At 42.9% G+C, this 23,650-nt stretch overlaps 1 protein-coding gene across 1 annotated transcript in view; it reads left to right on the forward strand.

The window, feature by feature from the left end:
* Positions 1-23,650, forward strand: part of LOC126872570 (lachesin-like) — a 44,310-nt gene that overhangs the window by 6,046 nt on the left and 14,614 nt on the right. Inside the window, exons 2-4 of the mRNA XM_050632673.1 lie at positions 1,090-3,717; positions 9,553-9,749; positions 20,213-20,426. Of these exons, the coding sequence (XP_050488630.1) occupies positions 3,582-3,717; positions 9,553-9,749; positions 20,213-20,426 (547 nt within the window). The 5' untranslated portion in view covers positions 1,090-3,581. The remainder of the gene's footprint in view (positions 1-1,089; positions 3,718-9,552; positions 9,750-20,212; positions 20,427-23,650) is intronic.

Consider the following 23,650-nt stretch of genomic DNA (forward strand, 5'->3'; position numbering starts at 1 on the left):
CTTCCACCACTAGTTGTTGCCTCTTCCAACGGCGTGAACCGCATCATCGTTTATATCCCGTTTGCCTCAGCCTCGTTTTTCCTCACTTTTTTTTATTACTCCGACTCGCTCGCGACCTTAGTCGCTCGTTAAATTTCGCGCCGTCTTCCGGGAGCTTAACGCTCCACGTAGTAAAGATAGGAGAGGAAGAAGTGCTCTTCTCGTGGACGAGGGAAAAGTTGCTTTTCACTGGATGTATCGCGGTGTACTCGTGAGCTTTGGTGGCTGCCGCCGTGGCGTCGCAACGATTCGTTCGTTTCTCGAGGATCCTTTAATGAGTGATGATCTTTTAATAAATGCCGCCTCTGTCGCGTTTTCCATCTTCAGCTTTGCCGTGTCCAAGTGAAAATTTTCACCGTCTATTCCACTCGTTTCATCCAAGAGTCCTCTTCCATCGAATCGTTTCGAAATGATTTTCTCTATCCTTTTGGCCTGTCTGTCTTTCACTTTTTTTTTCTCTCTTTTTCTCTCTCGTTCCTCGTAATTCCCACCGGCTGACTAACGCGTTTCACCGTCGAAAACGAAACCGTACGTACGTTACACGTCGGACAGATAGACTTTTATACGCGTACCTCGTGGGATCGTTGTTTTCTACGAGTTTACAATTCCCGGATGAACGACGAAACAATGAATAGCCCGGAGCAACAGATTCGTCGAAATTAATTCACCGAAAGTAATTCTCTGGTTTTATTATCATTAACGGTTATTACGCGCGTAAATTATTTACCGAGTTTCCAATTAATATAACGAATTAAAAGGCGCCTACGTAAACGCGAAAATCACGAGCTATTCCGATGCAGAAACGTTTAAGGGACTAGTCTGAGGTGAAAGCCAAGAAGAAAGAAAGAAAGAATCGCTATTAAATTAAAATGTCATTCTCTTTTCCGCTTTGTCTATTACATTTTCTTCGTTACGGGTTTTCGAGATTTCGGGTCAGACCTAAACGCAAAGTAAAAAGAGCCCTGTTACCATTAAGATTTTACGAGCGTCGAGTCTGACAACGAGACGCTTCTACTGTACTATACTATATCCACTGTGCTCGAATTTCAGGAGGGTGAGCAGTATCAGGAACGAGCCGACCCTTAAGGAAGCGAGTCATCCGTAATCCCTGAAGCAGTGCAGCTTGGTCTCGGCCTTGTACGGATACCAACCGCGGGACAGGGCAAATTCCTCAAAGGAGCGGGTTAACCACGACGATCTTCCACGAAGACAGGCCACGCGCTACTATCGCTTGAGAGTGGCATGCGCGTGTGTGTTTACGCAGGTAGACGTTCTTGGGTTCGAGGAAGTTGTGGAAGAGAAGGATCGGCTTCTCTGCCTAGAGGCAGACACGGAGAGAGCGTTAACTTGGTTGGCTAAAGACACAGTCGTCTGGTAGCCGCAGCTTGCCGCAGCTTGCCGCAGTATTCCACAAACTTGCACAATATCCACAAACCCGGGAGCCCGCGAAATTCTTTAGTAAATCTTCTGGCATTTGCCTTCCGAGACGAACGCAACGCGTGTGTAAAACGCGCTGAAGAGCGACGACGGTTTGCCGAGCGAGAAGGAAGCAGGCCGTGTGCCGGTTAAGTGTAGCCGAGCGTCGAAAATGCATCGTTGAAAAGGGTCTCGAGAAGAAGGTGGAAACGTTGCGCCGAGCTCGCTGTTAACGCGCACCAAGAGTGACGTCGGGTTGGAACAGTTGAGACATTCGTAAATGAGGGACCAGAGAAGGTAGGCGTGACAAGGGTCCGCTTAAGCCAGAATATTAGTCGTGTCATCTAATGATCGTCGTGTTTCGCTTCGTCCATTTAGTTTTGTAATATCTAGAGAAATTTCTACTCGTGTCGACCCCGGTGAGAATCCCCGTACATTTCAAAGTTCCGCTTTGGACCCTCCTCTTTCAGCGTTGACATTTCCTGTATTTCCAATTAAAATCTGGATAGAGGAACGTAGATTCACGAAGAAAGGACAACGTGACACGAAAGTCCTGACGGTTGACGCGGTAAAGAGATGGTAGTAGCCCGGATTCGTTATCGGTGTTGACGCAGGCAAGTATACCAGTGGATGTTACGTTGTAGAAGGATTCAAAAGAACGTAGTCGAAGGGACAGGAAGTGAATCGGAAGCAAGAAAGCTTTTGCGGCTGTGGAAATATTAATGTTAGAAATTAAGTCATCCTGAGTATTCGCTGAAAGCGTCGTGAAATTCCCACGCGATTCCGTTAATATCTAACTTGAAGCAGTAAAGAAAAGCCTTGTAGTAGGAAAGTAGCGGAATAGAAGCGCGAATGTTGCTTGTCGACGGCTCTTTCTCCTTCTCTTTCTCTGCCCGTCTGTACTGTCGGTGTCTATGTACTGTTGAGTAAAAAGAAAGGCAGAGATTTCTTCACAGAAGTAGCCCGTTGGCTGTGGAACAGTAGTAACGGAACGCTGAAAGCCACTCGAGAAAGAGAAACCCGGGAAACGCGCTCGGTTCTATGGCCTAGAGCATCCTGTATTTCTGATAACGTACAGAATTCAGTAATGTTCCATGCAGGAAGGTTAGTGAATGAAGGCTGAATGGAAAACCGGTAAGCAAGAAAGTCCTTTCGCCTAGAGGCGAACTATTAACTTTGCTTCCAAAGGGTGTCGTCCAACGGGTCACCACAACGTCTTGCGAACTTCAATAATATACACCACAGCGCAATTCAAATCCGACGGCCATTGCGATACTTGTATCTTCCTGCTTGTCCTTCGGACGCATGAGAAGGGATCTGGTGTGCCTCGAACGTTTCGAGAGACCGCAACCTATAACTGTGGAACAATAGTCGAACACGACGACCGAGCAACTTGCCAGAACCTTCCGTGGCATTTTCTTGGCTTGTACGCTTCGTGTGATCGCGATAAAACAAGCTCGAGAAACCGACTTCTGCAACGCTTCGATCGAAAGAACCTTTTCTCGAGAACGTTTGCTCGTGTGGTTGTCACGGAAGAACGACTCGTCTGTAATTTCTAGAAATTAGCAACGGTTAACGACGGTTACCGTCGGTATACTTTAGAACGAGATACGCCTCATGGAGAAGTTGGTAATCCGTGAACTGACGCAAGACAGAGGGGATTGATCTAGCTAAGCTACTCACGGAGATGTTCTAGCCCTGTCGCAGGACCGAGGTCAGTTCTGCTTCCTAGGTTTCCAGGGCAACAGAAACTTTTCTCTTTCTACGGTCGTGCTAATCAATCCTTGGAAACGGCGACCAGAGAACAGGCAACAATTGCAACACAGTGGAACGCGATAAAAGGTTCCCTCTGTCTACTCGAAATATCGAAAACAGCAAATCGACGCGGAAGAATCGAGTTTCTTCAACGACGTTTCCCGACCTGGTAGAGTAGTTGCGATGTAACCTCCGAGAATTCCTTCTGAGTGTAAGGAGCGTTTTCAATCTCAGATAAAACCCGTGGCTCGAGAACGGGTACCAATCGAGGGGTTAACGTTGGATCAGAGAAAGACACGGTGAATGAGGGCGGGCGACGAGGCGCTGGCAATTGGCGGCAAGCTGGGTGAAAAAAGGCGAGGCAGAAAAATATGGTGCACGAGGCCACGGGTCTATGGCACGGTGCGGGATTCAACGTATCGAGGTGGCTGATGATCATAATACACGGATACCGGGCCACCACCCTTTTGCTATCCATTCTGCTTAACGTGCTGGTGCGAACTGCTGGTAAGTATAAACGTGTTCACGTACGCTTCTCGGTTTCCTCGGCACGTTTGTTTCACTCTCTACCATACAAAGCTCCGATCTCAAATGTTTGCGTTTCGCTCGATGGAACGTTTCGTCGTTTCGCCTACGGCGAATCCATTCCATGCTACGTAGCACTCGTAATCGTCGCTTTGTCGAGACCAGGCGCGTAATACGGGGACTATATACGGGTTAGCGTGCCCGTCTTGCATCGAACTCCCTTTCGAAATGCCTACGATCATTTTTATAGATCTTCCCGAGTCGAGTTGCCCTCGAATCCACTTTACTGGTCTCGTACCATCGTAATAATATCTTCGCTTAGACTTCAATCAGCCGTAAAGATCTTAACGCGCCATCTTTTGTTAAGATTTTCGCGATATAGGGCCACTTCGGTTTTTAACAAATTCCAACCGAATTACATTTGTATTGTCCGTATAACGTACCTACAAAGCGTTTCGAAAATACGACGATCTTCTTCTTCGGCCGGAGACAATCTCAGGAAATCCGTCGAACGTCATTACGCCTCATCGATTACTCGAAACACTTCTTGTTCGTATCCGTCTCTATTAACCGACAGTCTGGAAATTATTCTCGGTGAAATTGCATTTACTATTCATTGCCCTGTATGAATATGAATTTCCCGATTGACGGTGTGTTATCGCGTTAATAACTAAGAGAATTTTTATTCTCTATTCTTATCATCGAGAACGCGTATTAATCGCTATACACGACTCGAATACAGGTTTGTTCGCAATCGTTTCGCGCTAATAGATAACGCGCGTAGGTTCAACCATCATAAAAGTTGGCGCTTTTATGCGTCCCCAGGCGCACAGGGTGTGGACTTTATCGATCATTTATGACGCCAGTGGAAAGACACCGGGATTACGATGAAATTCACCGGAAGCAATAGCGCCGCCCAAACAGACCGAATTAACTATTATATAAAGTTCTTAATGTAGCCATTTAATGTGCTAATGCGGTCCCGTGCTAGGTTCCAGCTTCGATGCTCCTTTTAAGAAGTTAACTCGAGATTCTTCTCGGATCTTCCAGCTACGAAAACCTTTAAGCCCCTTTCTCTTCGTTATTTCATTATCGTTCACGTTGTCCTTTTATACTGGAGATATTTAATGCCCTTCATTCATCTCTATCTTTATGTACATATATAATCGTGCAAATGCTATTACTAAATTCCAAAGATAACAAGTGGCTTTGCCATTTTACTGGTGCCGGCCATTCTCAAAGTGAATAAGCGACCATTATTCATCCGATCGGTGACATATGTAAAGAAGTTTTCGCGTTTCGAACATGTAAATTACACCGATTCATCCTTCGTTCGTTAATGCGCAGTTAAGCGGAGAGGTTTTGAATTACAAGTTTATAAATTACAGATATATCTTTGAAGCAGCGAATAATGCAAGCCGATTATAATATTGGCGAGGAACGACAAAATAGCTGGTCTGGTGTCGATTAGTAGTGGACTCTTGATGCGTGACCATTATTGCTATCGAATTATCGCTTCATCGGGTCGAAATTGCACCTGAAATTCGATCATTTCGAGAGCCGTTCTTTAACGAGAACGTTATGAACCCTTGGCAACACCCTGCGGGCACAAGTGCTCGTTTATCTCTCGAAATCGTTGACATTTTACTTCGATTTCGTTCACCTTCCCCTTTCTACTCTTTTTCATCGTACTCGATAATTCTTTGTTCGATAATATCTCGCTTATTTTCCCATATCCTTCATATTTCAGCCAACATAATTTCAGTTTTATTATTAACGTACGAAGAGGTTAATGATAACGTCACGCGTTTTCATTATGTAAATGAATGAACGAAAGTTTGTAAATAAAGTTCAACTCTCTGGTACCTGGTATAAATCGCAATACGCGTGTTTATGCGCCAACAGATGCACGCAGTAAATATTTTCCCCGTAGATTACGAGTATAGATACTCTGTAACAAACTATGCCGTATGAGTACAATATCACGTTTAAGCACGGTAATAAAGCACTACGAGAGTTCCGCACTTTCCAATGCTATGAAATCTCGTCGCACGTAACCTTCCTATCCTTGCGAGTCGTTACATCTCTGTTTGTCTTATTTATTGATTCCCGACGTAGACATGATTCAATTAATACGTGTCTTTATTTTGATATATTATTTAGCAGGTATTACTCAAATTACAATTCGCAACGAATACGTTGAACACGGTATCCCAACAACGAAATAAGAACAAAAGCTTTTGCCCTTTCATAGCGATTCATCGTGAAAAATATGAATACGTCTTGTGCGTTAAATTTAAGTCAAGTTTAATCTCCAGAATCCGACTGGACTGGCTTCCATCTCTCGGAATTTATTACATGCTATTTACCATTCTCCATTCGCGAGGAATCAGCCTGGTTCACCGCAGATTTCCAAGAGTTCGTACAGAAGCCGCGCGTAACTTAATTTAATCTATTTCTGCGTGAAGCGATACCAGCAGGGTTACTTGTTCAATTTAGCAACACACCGAGAGATGCATCACTCATGCAAATTTTAGATGCACGCTTAACCCTGCCGCGAAACTTCCGTGGAAGGCCTGGCGATTTACTTAGGAAAACATACCGAGCTAGTAAAACGCGCCACGTGTACCTTCGATGAACAAATATTCGCCAAACGAGTAGCGGTGAATTTATAGTTTCCCTTCAGGGGGTTTGTCGTTGGGCCACGGTTAGGCTCGTTTATGAGCGTTTATTCGCTTTATTGCGTCCGTAGCCGGACAAAAAGCGTCTCCGCGAGTCCGCGTGTCTCCGCGCAGGCTATGTAAAGAACGCGGTAAAAAGGCCGCTTTCATCGTGACGCGTCTGTCGGATCGTAAAAGAGAAAAAGGAGAAAAAAAGATACACGACGTGTCGGGAAGGGGTGAACCGGTGTGCAGTGTCGCGGTTGTTCATCAGTTTACTTGCTAAATATACTTGGATGAACGAGAGGAGAAATATCACGCACGGCCCTGTTTCGTATTCTATATCTATGACCATCTGCTGGGCCGGCTGTTACGCGCGTGTGAATGTTCGTTTTGCTCGTGTAACGTAGAATTTTGGTCCGAAAAATAGTTTATCCGACGGCTCGTTCCAATGCGAGAGAAATACAGAGGCGAAACACAGAGAACGGCATGTTCGATATATTTCATGATTGTTACCCGATGAAGCTTATGCCCGGGGCTACACGCAGCTATGTACCGTACTACGTGTTTAGAACTCACGATACTTATTATACGTACCGTGTGTAAGACGTGTCGGAAACACCAGTACTGTTCCGGGACGTTTTGAACATCGTCGAGAAATTTCCTTCGATGCCGCGATTTACGCGTGTCTCGTGATACCTGTACCTTCGTCGCGCTCTGAGATTTCTGGAAAGCGAAACGACCTTCGAAAAGCGTACTTGCCGTATTCCTACGCGAAGGAATCTATGCGAAGGAAATGTTCGCGTTATTTTACGTCACGAAATCGTGCTGTCTCGCATTGGGAATAAATTTTCGCAGCCGGAGTAGTTGAAGTTGCCAACCAGAGGGGAAAGAGAGTGCGGCATGCTGAAGTTATGGTGAAACAAACGAGCTCGACATCGTGGTGTTTTATTTCTAGTTTAGCGAACGTTGGAGAAAAGTTGGTAGTTAAATTGCTCTGAAAGACGCTTAGCGCATGGGAATTTACGAATATTGCTGTTCCTTAAGCCCCAGAAGTATCTCATTTCCCAAGTTTTCAGTAATAACGACACCTTACAGTCGATTATTCCTGTCATAGGATTACTCTTTCCTTTTTTCCACTATCTTTGGTATAAAGGTTGATTTTCGTTTAACGAGCTGGTCAGAACGATTACAAGAATCTGGTTGTCACGCCTGGTGGAATCGATTTACGTCGAGCAGAATGTAACACCAGCGGCTGCTATCTTTTAAAATGTTGATTGCCTCGTTCAGCCCGACCATCCATTAATTAAATTATGCAACAAGGAACGAAAAGGAACGCGTAAAAGCAACGTTTGCCTTCCGCTTAAAGAGAGTTTCGATAAGCTGGCAGAAAAAAATTAACGCCTCAAACAAGATTTTCGCTCGAAAATATCTCGATGGGACTTTTTACCTTCACGTTCCATGGTATAGATACGTTTCATAACAGAATCGCTCGTTTAAGTTCTTATTATTTTAATAGAAATTCTTGGCACGGTCCCGTTCTTGAAAATAATGAAACTTTTCCCGGATAGCCTTTCGAAGTTTCGCTATTTGTTTTTACCCGTCTCACGCGGTGCTCCCATATGTATATGTATTATCCGACGACTCTCGAGAGTCCGAAGTTAGATCGAGTGTCGGACGAATGGAAAAATTTCGGCTAGTAAATTTGACGTTCTATTGAATAATAGGGATCGGGTAAAAGAAAATGGAGGAAGAGAATCAAAGCGAACTCGCTGCATTCGTTAAACACTCCCGCCACGGAATTCTTCTTATCTCCGAACTAAACTTTTACCTCGCCGTGCGAACTCCCGCGAAAAATCCAGCTTCGCCTCGTGAAAAGACAGTTAACCGTTCGCAAAACTCGTCGAGAAGAGCTTTTTAACATTTATCCTACGAAATTTTATGCGCATATCTCGCGCAATTGCACCCTAGCTGACTAGATGGCTATTAAATCCACGTATGATCAGTCAGACGGAATTTAAATGATATACTTATGCATACTCGGGATTATTCCAGTCTTATTAAAATTGCAATTTTTGATCCGCTTTTATGCTAACGCCATAAAAATTGGTCGCGAAAGTATGTTAAAGATTCATAACCGTGTATCATAACGCTGCTTTTCATACGTATGTATAGATAAAGAGGAATAATGTAACTAATACAAACGTGTATCGGTATAACATAATTAGTACTAACACGTAGAAGATTCTCGCAATCTCCGCTTTTAATTCTTCTTTTTCTACCTCTTTTTTTTGGAAGGATAATGTACCGGTGGAAGGAACGAAAACCGCCAACGTTCCACTAGCATAAGTAAGGAAGCGACGACGCTGACAAGAGAACGTTTTTCTTTTCGAGAAGATGAAAGTTTCCCAAACTTTGCCCGAGCAACAGTAAGTCTGTGGTTACCCACCTTCCAAGGCTTAAAACTTTAAATTATCATTAAAATGATTCGAGAGTCGTATTATCCTTCGAAAAGGAGATCTACTTCCATCGTATTTTTTAAACTTTCCTCTGACAAGAATTATTGCATTAAGTTAATCCTGTCCATCATGAAAATTAACTTCGATTGATTGACCGTATTTTCTGCTGCTTATCACGGTCGGTCATCAACATTTGTCCTGATTCATGGTTCGATCAACTTGTTCGACGAGAGATAACAAATAAACCCGTTAGAACTACAAGCCATCGTAGAAAGACAGATCGACGGAAGTTAACTTTGACTTTCCAGCACGCTCTACGGTTAACTGAATGTTTAAAATTCAACCCATCGATAAATCGTACTCGATCAAACAACGAAAAGCTATTCGTCCACAATTCTTCTTATACGTCTTCTTTCTCTGACATTTCCATTTGACGCCTCTCATTCCCTGTTAGCAAATAAACACGAGAAAAGAACAATCCTTTGTTTCAACAAATCCTCTGGGGCTATTCGAACGAGGTGCGCATAAATATTTGAAGGGGTCGATAGGTAAGGCGCAAAGGGGTTGAGTAAAGTCCAGAGGAAAGCCTCTTAACGAGGATCCTGCTCGTGGTACGACGAGCTTTGTGCCGAGGAGAACCACCCTGAATCCTTCAACGACATGGCAATGATTCCTTTGATTTAATGCTTATTTTTCAGAGTACCCGACAGCGGTCACGGCGGAAGTCGTCCCGGTGAACGGGAATTCGTTAGAAGCCAGCATGAAACCACTGGACATCGACCTACCGCCTACGCTTCCGATGAGCTTCGGTACCGAAAATTCCACGGTGATCTCCGCCCAATCTGGATCTACCGCTCTCCTACCCTGCGTCGTCCATAATCTGGGGGATGGAATGGTGAGATTCAAGTCGAGGAACATTCTTCAAAAAGTTTTTCAAAAAGCATTACCCGGAGTTCGGGTTTTACGCGATTTCCGTTCCCAAGAGCGCAGGAAAGTTATTATCATATCAACGTTAGAGCTGAACGGGGTGGCCTTTGGGAGAATCGAGGGAAATGAGGGTTAGTAGCTGTTCGTGCCGGGTTTGTAGCCGGGGTGTACCGAACGATAGGATTTAAAGAAACAGAAGAAATCAAAGAAATAGCCCCGTTTTTTCTTTTTCTTTTTTTTTTAGTTCTATGACAGATTTTTGTACGTAAATTGTGTCGATGTTCTCGTTTAGGTTCTCATCTTCGTTAGCTATCTTGTATAGATCCTCTTAAATCTCGTTATTATTACGATTATGAACGAGTCCAAATTGGAGGATAATACGGTTCGAAAGAAAGATTTTAATTGAAGTGAAGACAGTCGAGACTTTTAATTGGAAGGTTTATTCGTGGCACGCGATTGTATAAAATGGAATTAAAATCTAAAGAGTTGGGCGACACGGAACTTTTAACTTTTCAGTTGTATCTCTTTCATCCCTCGATTGTATTGTTAAAAGTAACAAAATCGTTTACGAGCCCGTCAAATAGCATGTTAATAGCTTTCAATTATATCCTATGAATCGTCGGTTATTCGTGGATATTTTATTATCCTTCCCAAGAGAATACGTATCCCACGTTCAAAATAGAGGACTACTCAGTGTCGGCCTGAATGTCTTAATGAAATTTTCGATCGAGCTACAGAAGGAAAAGAAAATCTATAGGAGGGCAGAACAAAGCAAGCGGGGAAGAAAGAAGAAAGAAGACGAATCCGAGAGAGAATTCACAGCCTCTTTCGTTTAGCTCGACAAGTTTCGAAAGTTGCGAAATAAAATGTTTGCGTTTCCCTTCGTTAGACGAAGTCGCTTCCCCCGGGTTCACCCATTGTTAGCCTCAGTTTACCTGCAAGCCGAGACTTCGAAACGCGGTACACGGACACGGGAATCGACGTGAGAACCAATTCGCTATCTTGAACTTTGTTCTCCATTTTTATTGAAGCGATATCGCCGTGAAGTAGAAAAAAGAGACGTCAAATGAAACAGAGCTTAATAGCTCGTGACGACGGCTGATTGTTTTATGGTCGTTGCACGAAGAACAAACACAGTGAAACAAAAAGAGGAAGGAAGGGGAAAGAACATGCTTCTTTCGAAATTAGTGGCTCGTAACGAGATTCCATAATGCATAAGCATTTCCTGAGACCGCAAGTATAGATTGTGCCTCATAAATACGATGGACGCAATCAAAAGTCGAGTAGAGGGGTGAAAAGCAGCGTGTACCATTTCATTAAGCCGCATATTCGCGGGATTTTATCGCCGCTGTGTTACGCGTTACGTTCCAATGGCGAAAACTTTGCGTGTCGCGCGCAATTAGCTCCGACGCTCGAGAGGCGATCGCGTTCGCATTAATATCATTGGTGCACGTAACACGAAACGTCCGGACGATAACGATTCCGGCCGACCTCTCCTGATTTAAACGTGGGAAATGGGAAACGTTCCGATGAATGTTACCCTGAATGCTCCGACGAATTGTCATCGTCAAGGAAGAGAAGTAGAAGATCGACAATGCGCGCGCCATTAAGGCGCGTCGCTATATTCGGGAAACGAGAAATCAGAGCGAAAGGTTCGGCAAGCAGAAGCCCGTTTTCCCATCCAATCTCACGAGATGCTTGACATTTTGTTCATCCCCGTGCACGCGCATAGAAATGGCACGGTTCCGCGAGCACCTCAGCTACCGCCATTCGAAAACTGTTTTGCCCGGATGGATGACATCCAACCAGGGAAATTTCCCTCCTGTGTTTTTTCCGCGATATTCACGGAGTTATTACCGTGTTATTTGTCTTTTTCCGCGCGCGCAGTAGTCGCGTTACGCAATAATTTGGTGGTCGAGCACAGAGCATCATCGTGGTGGAATGAGGAACGCGGTGGATGAGCCGAATGGAAAGGGGAAAGCGATGGCTGGGAGGGTGAGTACGGAGGTCGAGTTAAATCGACGCAGGTGGAAATCAATAGGAAGGTCGCCGTCGAACAATTCGCACGCTACTTCTATTGTCGCTACGTGCTCGGTGGCTCGGCCGTATAAAATTTCATTGCGTGCTTGAGGAAAGAGCGAACGAAGAAAACAGGGAGAGAAGGCAAGGGACAGTAGAGAAAGAAGAAGAAATAAAAGGAGAGAGCGAATAGAGAAAGAGAAAGAAAATGGAGAAAGGTACGAGATAATGAAACGGGCCGTATCGCTGTCCGTGCATCGGCGGATCGCGCGCAAAGTCTTTTGCAATTTTGCAAGAGCCTTGCCTTCTAATTGAATGCGACGTCTTCGAACTGAAAGAAGTCTATGTACGTTTCGACTTATCCCTCGAAGATTGCCTGTCCTTTATATGAAATCTCTTTTATGTAGCCGGCGAATAGAAAGGAGAAGCGCACGGACATATCGTATCGATGGGTGAAACATATAATACTATGCTACTTGCTCCACGAGATTGAAGCGGCATTGCCCATTAGAGAGCCACGTGTCTCGCGTACAGGAATCGTACATGTTGCACGAGACACGGGGAATTGCGATGAAGCGACGAAATAAGGACAAGCATTTAAACACTACAGGAATTTACATACATACGGTTCGATTTTCCAAGTTTCTTTGTCTCGCGATTCATTGTTCACGGGCAACTTCTTCAATGTAAATCGACATCCGTTATTTCCCTGAGTACGTGCGTATATATAGTAGCTTGACAAAGATAAACAAATCGTCTGGAGACTTAATAAAGCCGGGGCTATTTTAGTCTCGCATTCTTGTCTCTTTAATTAACAGATCGAGAATCGAACGAACGCTCGATTCGCACGAACGTGCTCGTTTCCTCTTATAAATTCTCACGTTAGGTCACTCGGAGAATCCCGCGATAGCATCGTTTCAATTAATTCGCCAATTCCAGTAACCTCGATTACCATGTTCCGTTTTTTCCCCTTTTATTATTAAGGCTCTCATCAACGCTAAGTAATACGCACGACCCCAAGGTCTTCCTCCTTTTTCTATTTCTCTTCCATCTTTTCCCCTCCGTTTCGCTATCGCATGTTTTCCATTCTTTCGAGTTGCCATTTCGCGCAGCCAGTATTATGGTAATGGGTATTTTGGTTAAACGGTAGCTTGATAATCCGCGTTCCACCGCATCACGTGACAACACTTGCCGGTCTTTGAAGCTTTTATCTCGATTGCGCCCGACGAAAGTTTCACATTTATGAATGCGTGTCGTTGCCGTCTCCGCCTCGCTTTTTGTTCTATCTTTTTCATATATATATATATATATATACCTATATAGGTATATATATAGCAATATATATATATATATATATATATATATAGTAAATATATATATATATATATCCATAGTTCGTTAGAAAGTAACGACAGGCTAACGTTCCGAAAAAAAGGGGTTAACTTCGGTTGGCCGACGGGAATAAAGTCGAGGGGCTAAAGCGGGTCGTGGCCGCCTTTTTACCCATAATTTACAGCAATATTTGGATTCCGTTCAAACGAGACGAAACCGAAACGCGATGTAAATCTAATTATATCGAATCGGTTGGATTGCTATTGGCCCTTTCGCTTCTGTCTGTCTGTCTATCTGTTTGTCTCTCTTTCTTTCTCTCTCTCTCTCTCTCTCTCTCTCTTTCCTATCTGTTTTCTCTTTCATGTTCAAATCTCGATGAAAATATCACGCGAAACCGTGACGATAGTGACCAGATATGTCTGGTTGGATCGCGAAATACGTTCCGCTATTCTATAAATGTTGGTTAAGAGAGCGAACGTGCTTCGACGAATTTATTTTAACGGCAAGTTACGTGAACACAGAACGGGAGGCAACGGAACGGAACGGCCAGGCGAACGTTGTTACAGACAATACGATAGTTTATTTGGTTCATGAATAATAATCTTGCCGTGGCACGATTTAAAGGCAAGAAAATAGCAATTACTCACGGACACTGTGCTCCGAGTTCCTTCGCGATCTGAATCTACGCGCGACTGGAAATTACGTGTACATTAAGGCGTTGTTCTCGTTGAACCCTGTGCCCGAATCGTATCCATCGCAAGAACTCTGTGCAACTTCCAACGAACGAAAATTCACATCGTGGAAACGGCATCGTTGGAACTCGGCCGAGGATCATTAATATGGATCGAATCAGAGGTTTTCCAGTGGGCAGATGGAAGAACGCGCACACAGTCGACTTGCGTTATAGCTTATTGGTAGCGACGGTTTCATACGGACAGTAGTTAAATAATTATAAAAGTGTACATGCGGGAAATATCATTACACTACGTACAGAAATGAAGTCAAAGCGACAACGATCAGTTTTGATCGAGTTTCTACGCTCTTTGATGTTCTAGTTCTTTATGTAACTGGTTCTATTCTTTAGCCCTTTATATTTCATGTTTCTACACCTTGCTGTAACCTTCCTTTATACTGTTTTATTTTCAAACCAGAGTCTACCATAAACCTTGTCGTTGTTGTTATCGGTGTTGGTGAACGTTCTCAGTCAACGAATCTCAGTCGTAAATAGGTACACGCGCGATTTGTTACGGCGAGTCAGTGAAAGCATCTTCCATGGTAAAGCGGGTCGAAAAGGGGAAGTTCGGAAGCCGAGTTTGCATTGTACAGGGGAATCTCTTTGGAAATCACTAACGATCTGTATCCTAGTAATTGGGTGGGCTCGCGATGCACGAGCTCGATGGGAGCGGAGAGAACGTGAAAGCGATGTAAGGCATTGCGCTGAGAGCCTGTGTCTGCATTCATGTCGGGGAATTGCTCAATAAGCGTGAACCGTTAGAAGGGTGTCTTGAGATCCGACAAACGTACAAGGACTGATTTTCAGATAGACGGCCAAAACTTCGCTACTGTGTTTCCGCTCTCGACCCCGGGAAACCAGCAACTCGCGCGAACGCCTGTCCGGAAGCTCTTTCCTGTCCATTTGCCCCGTACTAACTTTTTACTTTTATACGATCGTAATTTTCAACGGACCGTGTTTCGCTGGGGAAATTTAAGAGCCTAGGAATTGCAATATCGATAATAGAACATGCGATGCAAAGGGAAAAGAATATCACGAAAAATAAAAGACCTTCGAAGCCGGTTATTTCTGGAGCTTTGTTAGACCTCCTATTAAAATTCTCTCTTTCATCGTTTCGTCTCGCCTGGTCGCAATTAATATCGCCTGCAGGTGCCCACTGGACAAATTGCCACTGAACAATTTACATCTTTCGAGCGGTATCAGCATGTTGTTAGAGTTCTGAAAGCCGGTATTAATAACCAGGGGTACCTGTTTCGCAAAGGATAGCGAGCTAACATCCGGTTAGTCTCTAATGGTACCAACTGCATATCTGCATTCGGACTTCGAGTGTTTGAGTGTTTACAGCACGAAAGGGTTTCCGTGGTTGAGATCGTTCCTGCTTAAGGTGAGGAAGATATACACATTGACGAAGTTTCGTCGGGTCTATTCGAGAATCTCTCCGTGCACAAATTCCTCGACCTATGGAGTTTCATTCAAGACGGTAACACGCGTCCCGGCAGACGTATTCTGTTGCTTCGTTCGCGAGAACTGCAAATATGACACTGGCAAAGTGGATGGGAAACGTCTGGTTCGAAATTTCCTTGCGCAACAGGCATGCACCCCGTTAGTGGTTAAAGATGGGAAAGCGGAGACGGATAAAGCGAAAAGGAAAGTTATAGACGCACGCCACTGGACGGAGAATTTGAAATGATGGAAACACCTCAGAAATTTACTTTGGACGGACTGTGATTCATGTTCGGTCAAAGAGAATGTGCGGCAAGTGTAGTGAACGTGGTGAACGCGGTTCACGTATTGCTGGTAGGAGACACGAAGCTCCTTTCAAAATTCGCGTATGAATGCTTGGTTCGTGTGTTTCATTTCCGATTCATTAAATCCTAAAGAGTTGTTTCGTGACGGATTCTGGAGATAGCCGGGTGGTGCGCTCGCGGCTGTTCATGCATTATGCGCGCGCGGACTTTAATAATAATTTAAGCGGGATGTAAATCGAATGGAAGGCTGCAGGGGAGCGGCGCGCCGCTGCATAGAAATGCATGTGGCTTAATTAAAACGGTGCTTTTATGAAACAAATATTTATCGCGATGCACCGACGGAAACTAAATTAATCGTCCGCGTGATGAGACCCGCATTTTTACTCCCCTTTTTTTTTATAGTTCGCATTCCATACGCATTATATGGGCGTAAAAAAAGAAAAAAGAGAAAAATTGGAGGGAACGCAGAGAGAGGGACTCGCTCCTTGATGATCAATATTTGTGAACTTTTATTTATCAATATCTATTGTTCATTCGTAAATTGAACAGAAAGAGAAAAAAGGAACGCATGTTCCGATACAGTACCTAGTGGTCGAGTTTATTTGAAATGATACACCGGCCATGGTTTTCTCAACGAAATAAATTTTATTATTTCGCTTTTTTATGACAAGTAACGCTTTGAAGGGATAACATTGCACATCTATGTACCGTCAGTTTCACTTCCGATCAAGCTGTTTGTAATCTGTGGCGGCGGTGAACATGTCTTTTCTGATTCTCTCATTTTGTTTCGCGTTTCCACTTCGTCGTTCCTGCGAATTCGAGCCCCTGGTATGACAACCTAACGGGTGCTTGTAGGAATTCTCCACGAGTAGAACAGTCATTTAACCCGATCCTAAGTTACGCAAAGCAGGGGAGCACGGCTTCAGCTTTCGTTCAGTCCCGCGAAACGGATATCGCGGTTGGATTTCCAGGAATTTCACGATTTCGCTGCGGTGCATGTTTATACGTAACACATTCCACGATTCTCGAATCGTTTATAGATTTGTGTACCATTAATCAAGTGCGAAGTGTAATCGATTCGAGGCTGGGCGTGGTAACCTCTGAAAGGTTTAAAGGAAAACGTGAGTCGAATAGCGTATCATCGCGTCCTTTCATCTACTTGATTACGGACCGATTGAATTTCTTTACGATACTCATCGTATTATGGGAGCACGTTTTATCACGAATTTTGCTTCTCATTGTTCCTCTATTCTCAATTTTTTTTTTTTATTCCAAGAAATATTTCAACAGAGTAAGAACGATGAAAGTTCCGTCAGCAAATTTCGAGAGTACGTGAGAAACCGTGCTTGGAGACGCCGCTCTTTCTCATTCCGCTCTTTCACCGTGTTGGCTGTTTATCCATCGTTTCTTATTATTCTACGAGATGTAGCCAATACTTGTCATGATCTAGGTAATCGTTCCAGTCGTTTCTGTTGGCATACATTTCTGCTATTTAAATGCCACCTGAATCTCACGAGGTGGCGTCTTACGTAAAATCTTCGGGTCGGCGTGGGCGTATAGGCGAGAAGCTTACTGAAAGCGGCGAAGAAAAATTGCGTCGGAATTTAAAAGCGAAGCGGCATATATAAAGTATCGCGGCGGATGAAATATGAAGGTAAAATGTTAATGAGGGGTACGCGTTAAAGGACCAACGCGTGGCAAGTGGAGCAATTCTCGCGGAAAGCTTCGCGACACGTTGGGCTCAACGTCCGGGTTGGGGTCTTATCGTCCGAAGACAAATCTCTCTCCCTCTCCAATTCCACGCTCAATTTTTCTACCTCGAGTCGCGTAATCCTTCTCCACGCCGTGGCAGCCGAATCATTCCATTTAATCTCTCGCTGAGTGTTTGATATCGTTTCGAGAAGAGGCAGGAGTGCCTTGCGTTTTCTTGATACAAGTGCAGCTTGGCGAATTACTTGGGTTTCGTCTTCGTTTTTCCCTCTCTCTTTCTCGAAGGGCAAATTAAAAGATTAAAAGCTCGGAAAATGTAATTGACCGATTCTTGTAAAAGAAACGATGTATTAAAAGGAAGAAGGTTAACGGTATCTATCGCGTCGAGATTATATATTTCGCGTAGACAAACATCAAGAATTCAATTTTAGAATAAAAGCATTCGTGTCCCTCGTTACAAGGTATCTAAACTTTACGGTAGACATAAATACGTATAGGAGACGAGATCCTATCGTAGGGGACGGATCTATTTTCCTCTCTCTTCGCATTTCACGGCCAATTCCAACTACGAGAACGCCATCATCTCGTGGCAAGCTTCGAGGATTATCCTCGTTGATAGCACTTCTTGCAATAGGCTTGCGCGCTTTTAAATACAGGAAGGCTTGGCGTGAAACGCAGAAATAGTCACTGAATCGCCTCGGCGAGAATAAAAATCGCGGTACATTACACGGATCGCCTATTTACACCCCGATGGCCACGCGTAATATGAGTTTTATAAATTGTTCGCCGCGTCAATATTTCAAGGGGCGAATGTGCAGCGCGAAATGTAAAAAAAAAAAAAAACGTCACGTTTACGCGGTTAGCTTTTGTTTCAACTAGCCCGCATTGCGACAAGTTTTAATCTAACCTCTTGTTAAAGATAACGTTTTTTCATTCAAATTTTTTATCGAAATGTATGATATAACTCACGCGTCATGTGATAAAATTTGCTAACTTGGATATTGATATGGAAAAATTATGTCATTGCAAGTGTAAGTCATTCGGAAGTCATGAAAGGTCGTCCCAAATCAGATCATTGGCATTCAGGCTCATTTTTAAATCATGAGTAATCATTGATATCATGTCATTGACGTTTTAAGGTCATTCGAAGATCTTTAAAAACTTTGGAAATACATATCGCACATTAATTGATTAACAGGTGTTTTCTACTCCATTATAGCTCATTTACAAAAGCGACCTGATAATGCTAAGTGTTAAAGAATGAAAGGATATCGATTTTCCAGATAATACGGTACTTTTAAAGCGAGTGGGATGAAAGTAGCGATAATATCGGACGTGATCGAACCGAGTGATAATAGATAATTTATCGAATAAACGCGAATCACCTGTAGATAGAATTTCTCATAGTGCGTGTCACGCGGTATATCATGCCTCAATCAATTCTGGTCACGAGCTGTGCAATCATCCTGTGTCACAGTTCGAGAAATTATTCTGGCCGAGGGCATTTCTTGCTTACCCTCAGGTACACAGAATCTCAAGTGAGAACCCGCGTACGGCAATTACTGATCGTTATTGATGTAGTACATTTACTGGACTGTAATATGCGCACGATATTTACAGGGCAGTTACTAGTTTCCGAAAGTTACCAAACTACGATCGCAACTCGATAGTTCTATTTTCACGAACTTGCGAACCAAGCTAATGAATAGTCCGAAGCGTTTAACTCGTATGTATGTCGATATTCCTACGAAAGTTGCTTGATTGCGTGTTATGTATATATATAATATAAATATATATATTATAATGTTATATAAATATAAATATATATACTTATTATAATGTTATATAAATATATTGTCTCAATAGTTATATTTTTATATTATTGTTTTATATTATTATTTTATATTTTGTTTTTTATTATTTATAAAAAAATATTAAGCATCTATTATTTCCTTAGAAAACAAAAGGAACTTTTGGGACAATTTAATATATACAATATATATAATATATGCAAAATATATGTGTACACACACACGTTACATACGTTATATGTATATAACGTACCACCACGTCTTATATCGTAAGAACTTACCACATTTTTCCCCTTGCTTTTTCCTGTATCGAGGAACGTTTAAGTCCGACTCGACTCTAATCGTTTTGAAGCAGTCATTTTCTTCGACAAAGTTAAGAGGATCCAAGAAGAATCGATGGACAAGAGAAGAAGAAGAGTTAATGACCATGACAAAATGAATATCGGGGTACTGCCATAGATAGAAAATGCTGTGACTAATGGCAACGTTAGTACTCATAACGTCAGGACGATAGTTACTGACCGTAATAGACAGACAATGGCAGAGGCCGCGACCGGGGACCCCGATATTACATGGAAGTGAATAGTGAGCGTCGTGAACAGACACCGTGCTTATTTGTTCCTTCGGGCAATATCAAGCTGGCTTATTTCGAAGAAATCGTTTTCGCTACCACGATAGATCCGATAGTTACGAATTATTGTACACACAGAGAAGCACCGACGATTAATTAAAATCTGGATCCGTAACGGGGCACATTTGTCGATAGAGTGAAGTACATATAGAAGGAACTAAATTACTTCCCCTTCGTTTTTCATCGAGCGATTTTTATCGGAGGAAGAACATTTCCAATTTCGTGGGGAACAAATGATGAAAAATTCGATCTACGATAAAGGCAGGCCATGCATTCCGCTGGTAGTAACTTGAAATTTTTAGCTGTTTTCCACGTAAAGAGGCACAGAGGTGAATCCCTTGTCGTTAGATGGGATCTTTCTTTTTCGTTGTTCTCCGGTTTCATGACCAATTCTGGTTAGGGGCGAGTGATCATTCTTGTTAACGAGAGTTTTTGCTGGCTCTCCAGGTGTCGTGGATCAAGCGGAAGAACGTTCAGGAGTTACTGACCGTAGGACTGACAACGTACGCCAACGACGAGCGGTTCCAGGCAATTCATTTCCACCACAGCGAGGATTGGACTCTTCAAATAAAATACGTTCAACCGAGGGATGCTGGATTGTACCAGTGCCAAGTATCCACCCACCCACCCACTAGTATATTTCTGTTCCTCGAGGTTGTCGGTAAGCGTGATATTAAACACCGATATAAGCTATTTGCGTGTGGCCTGTGCCCGATTTTTGGTTATCGTGTATAACGGCTGCGATGGACGCCTGTCCGATTTTTCCAATCCTCTTTCTTTTTTCCCCGTTTACTTTTTTTTTGCTTTTTTTTATATGCTTTTCATTCTCTCGCGCAAATTTTTATCGTCAGTTCAAAATCTACTCTATCTCCCGATCCATTAAATACAATAAATTAAATTCTAGTTTATTTCGTCGAATAGTTAATGAAATTGGAATAAATGTTCCGAACAGAACCTTTTTTCATCATTTTTTCCGTATTCACTGTTCACAATCATATTCGACAACGGTGGATAAACATCGGAGAAATATCGGTTCGATTACTCGTATCGATCGTCTACCTCTTTTTTTTAACAACATGCATGACCGACTCGACGTATGATTTTTCTCTCTCTCTCTCTCTCTTTCACTTTTCCTTGTCTCTCTCCATTTATGTAACCTCCACACGTATGTCTTGTCCCATATACATACACAATTACGTATTTCAGTTCTTTCTCCGTTAATATCATTCTTTCCTTTAGTGTCGCGTTTCGCATTTCACTGTTGCCCGGTCGCAATTACGTCAGCTACAATAACGAATATAATATAATACAAGAACACAGTTAAATGCTGGAAATAAAATAGACCGAAACGCGTTTGTTGGACGGCTTTGCAGTGCGAGCTTGAAAAGTAGGAATGCTTTCCACCAAGGGGGGCACGTAAAGAGCATCGTCGCTACTTAGAGACAGTACACTCTCGTCCGGTTTCCTGATAAGACACCCAACACCAGAATATCTGTAGCAGAAACTCTTTCTCCTTATACGCTACCACCAGAAAAGGAAAACAGCAGTTTAAGAATTCCCTCTCTTTTATCAGATCACCTATTTCTACCTGTCACCTTTTTCTTTTTCTTCCTCTTAGTCTCTTCCTCGGCCATTCCCTATTTCAATGCTTCTCTGTTTTCTTTAGCTACGGTTTACAGTGTTTACATTTTCATTTCCATTTACGCAGGCTCCACGTGTCAACGCAATCGGGGTCCGAGAGCCTGTAGAAAAAGACTGGCAAGCACTTTTATCTGGATTTTATTAAGCAGATGGCCGATCAATAGCGGGAAAACGGTTTTTATCAGACCAAGGAGGCCGAAGTTTCGTGAATTACGACGTTTGGTCCCGGCGTCGCCGTTTTAAGCGACGTTCCTCTCCGTCTGTCTGTTTCTCTCTCTGTATCTCTCTCTCTCTCTCTCTCACCATTTCTCCCTCTCTTCCTTTCTCAGTCTCTGCGTGTTTCGCGTATTTGCATTTAGATTCTAGTTTTTGAAAGTACGTTCCCTCTATATCTATATCCATAGATCCATATATATACTCCTACATCTATATATGTATATTTTATATATAAGAATACATCTGTATTTGTGTGTGTGTATGCACGCCGGCGAACGCCAGTTACTATCTAATTTTGTCCTGGTTTCCGGGACCGTGTTTTTGTCGTGACATCTGACGGATACGTACTAGAGCCTTTCTCAGGTATTTTTAATATTTATACTCTCTCCTGCTCTCAACTCCACCCCCACCCAAATCCGGGACGTGCAATATTTGCGTTCCTTCTTGCACACTTGAAATTCATGGGCCGAGATTTTTCTGATCTGAGGATGATGTACAACGGGATCACGGTCGGGACGTTTCGATTATAGTGTTTTATATACTGCTAAATAGTTACGATGTTTTATTGCATGGGACAGATAGGAATGTTACGCTGAATAACTGAATGAAGTATTCTGTGGTGGATTTCGATGACCGATTCGTGCGCAATATCCCGCAAATTTGTGAACTCGATTCGTTAATTAACGCTGTGTCCCCTTGCTTCGGCACGAATTTAAAGACTTCCCATTGAAAACTACGTTCTTTTACAAATTACTGCCGCCCATTCATCCAATCTTCAACGAACCACTTCCTCCGTGAAAGATTTAAAAAGATGTCAACGATAAAACGTCATGGCCCTCGAAACTTATAAAAGAATTTTATCGTTTGCTTGGTTCGGATAGTGGGCTGGAAAATTTTTCAAACACTCGTCGAGATATCGTATCGCAGTATCAATAAGAGATACTTCCACTATAGAACACCCGTACTTTATGTTAGATTTCAATAAAACGACGATCTATACCATTACTGCTTTGGAAAAACGCGGAAAATCAATCGCCTGCGAGTGTCTGACTATACGTACGCCCATACCCCTCACACGTAATTCGTGCATACGGTGAATAGTTACAAAGGCGAGTTCCTGTGTTAATGCAATTAATCGATTAATTCGAGTCGATCGAATAAGCATTTTCAGGACATTTCCATCGTCTCTGATTATTAACGATTGCTCTCGTTGAAAGAACGGCGGAACGGATAAGGGCAAGAGGAAAAAAGAAATTGGATTACGTAGCTTGCTCACTAATTAAAACGCGATCGAGGAGAATAGATCGAGCCCTTTCTCGAATCAACAGTATGCGCGTTCCGTAGTAGCTTCGTGGCTGAAAATCAGATTGGATTACCAAAGAATAAGAAGTTGGTAAAGACGTATTTAACGAGGGCATTGGTTTGGAAGGAATTTACCTTCTCCGGAAACTTTTGAATCGATAACGATCCTATCAATTGTCACGAAGACAGTTCCAAAAGTTGGCCTTAATAACGTCTCGTTAAGGCCTAATTAGACGTATCGTATCATTAAACAAAAAGAGAAATGGAAGATTTTCAAAGTCTAGGGATAAATACACCTCCTAACGGTACGTCGACCTTTCCAAGTATGCTCACGATCGCACAAGCGCACCTTGTAGATCTAATTTTAATCATCCGATATTGCTACATCACCCTTAAAACTTTCAACATAGACCGGAGAAGGGATTAGATCACATCACATTTAATAAGCTCCTCAATTTCTACCTGGTATATAGACTCGCGTTATAATTTCTTTCTCATCGTGGAAATTAATTAAGAAACTAAATTACGAACTACACAGCCCGGATGATTCGATCGACGTAATTGAATGCTCGAAGAGCGAGAAAAGATTGGAACAAAAAAAAAAAAAAAAAGAGAGAGAGAGAAAAAAAGGAGGAAAGCGAAAGTGTTTCGAGCAAAACGAATAAAATAACGAAACGGCGAAAGCCGAAGCAGACGGATAGTTGAGAGAGCAAAAATTGGCCAATC

This window comes from Bombus huntii, chromosome 13 (genome assembly GCF_024542735.1).
Source record: "Bombus huntii isolate Logan2020A chromosome 13, iyBomHunt1.1, whole genome shotgun sequence".
In the NCBI taxonomy this organism is placed as follows: Eukaryota; Metazoa; Arthropoda; class Insecta; order Hymenoptera; family Apidae; genus Bombus; species Bombus huntii.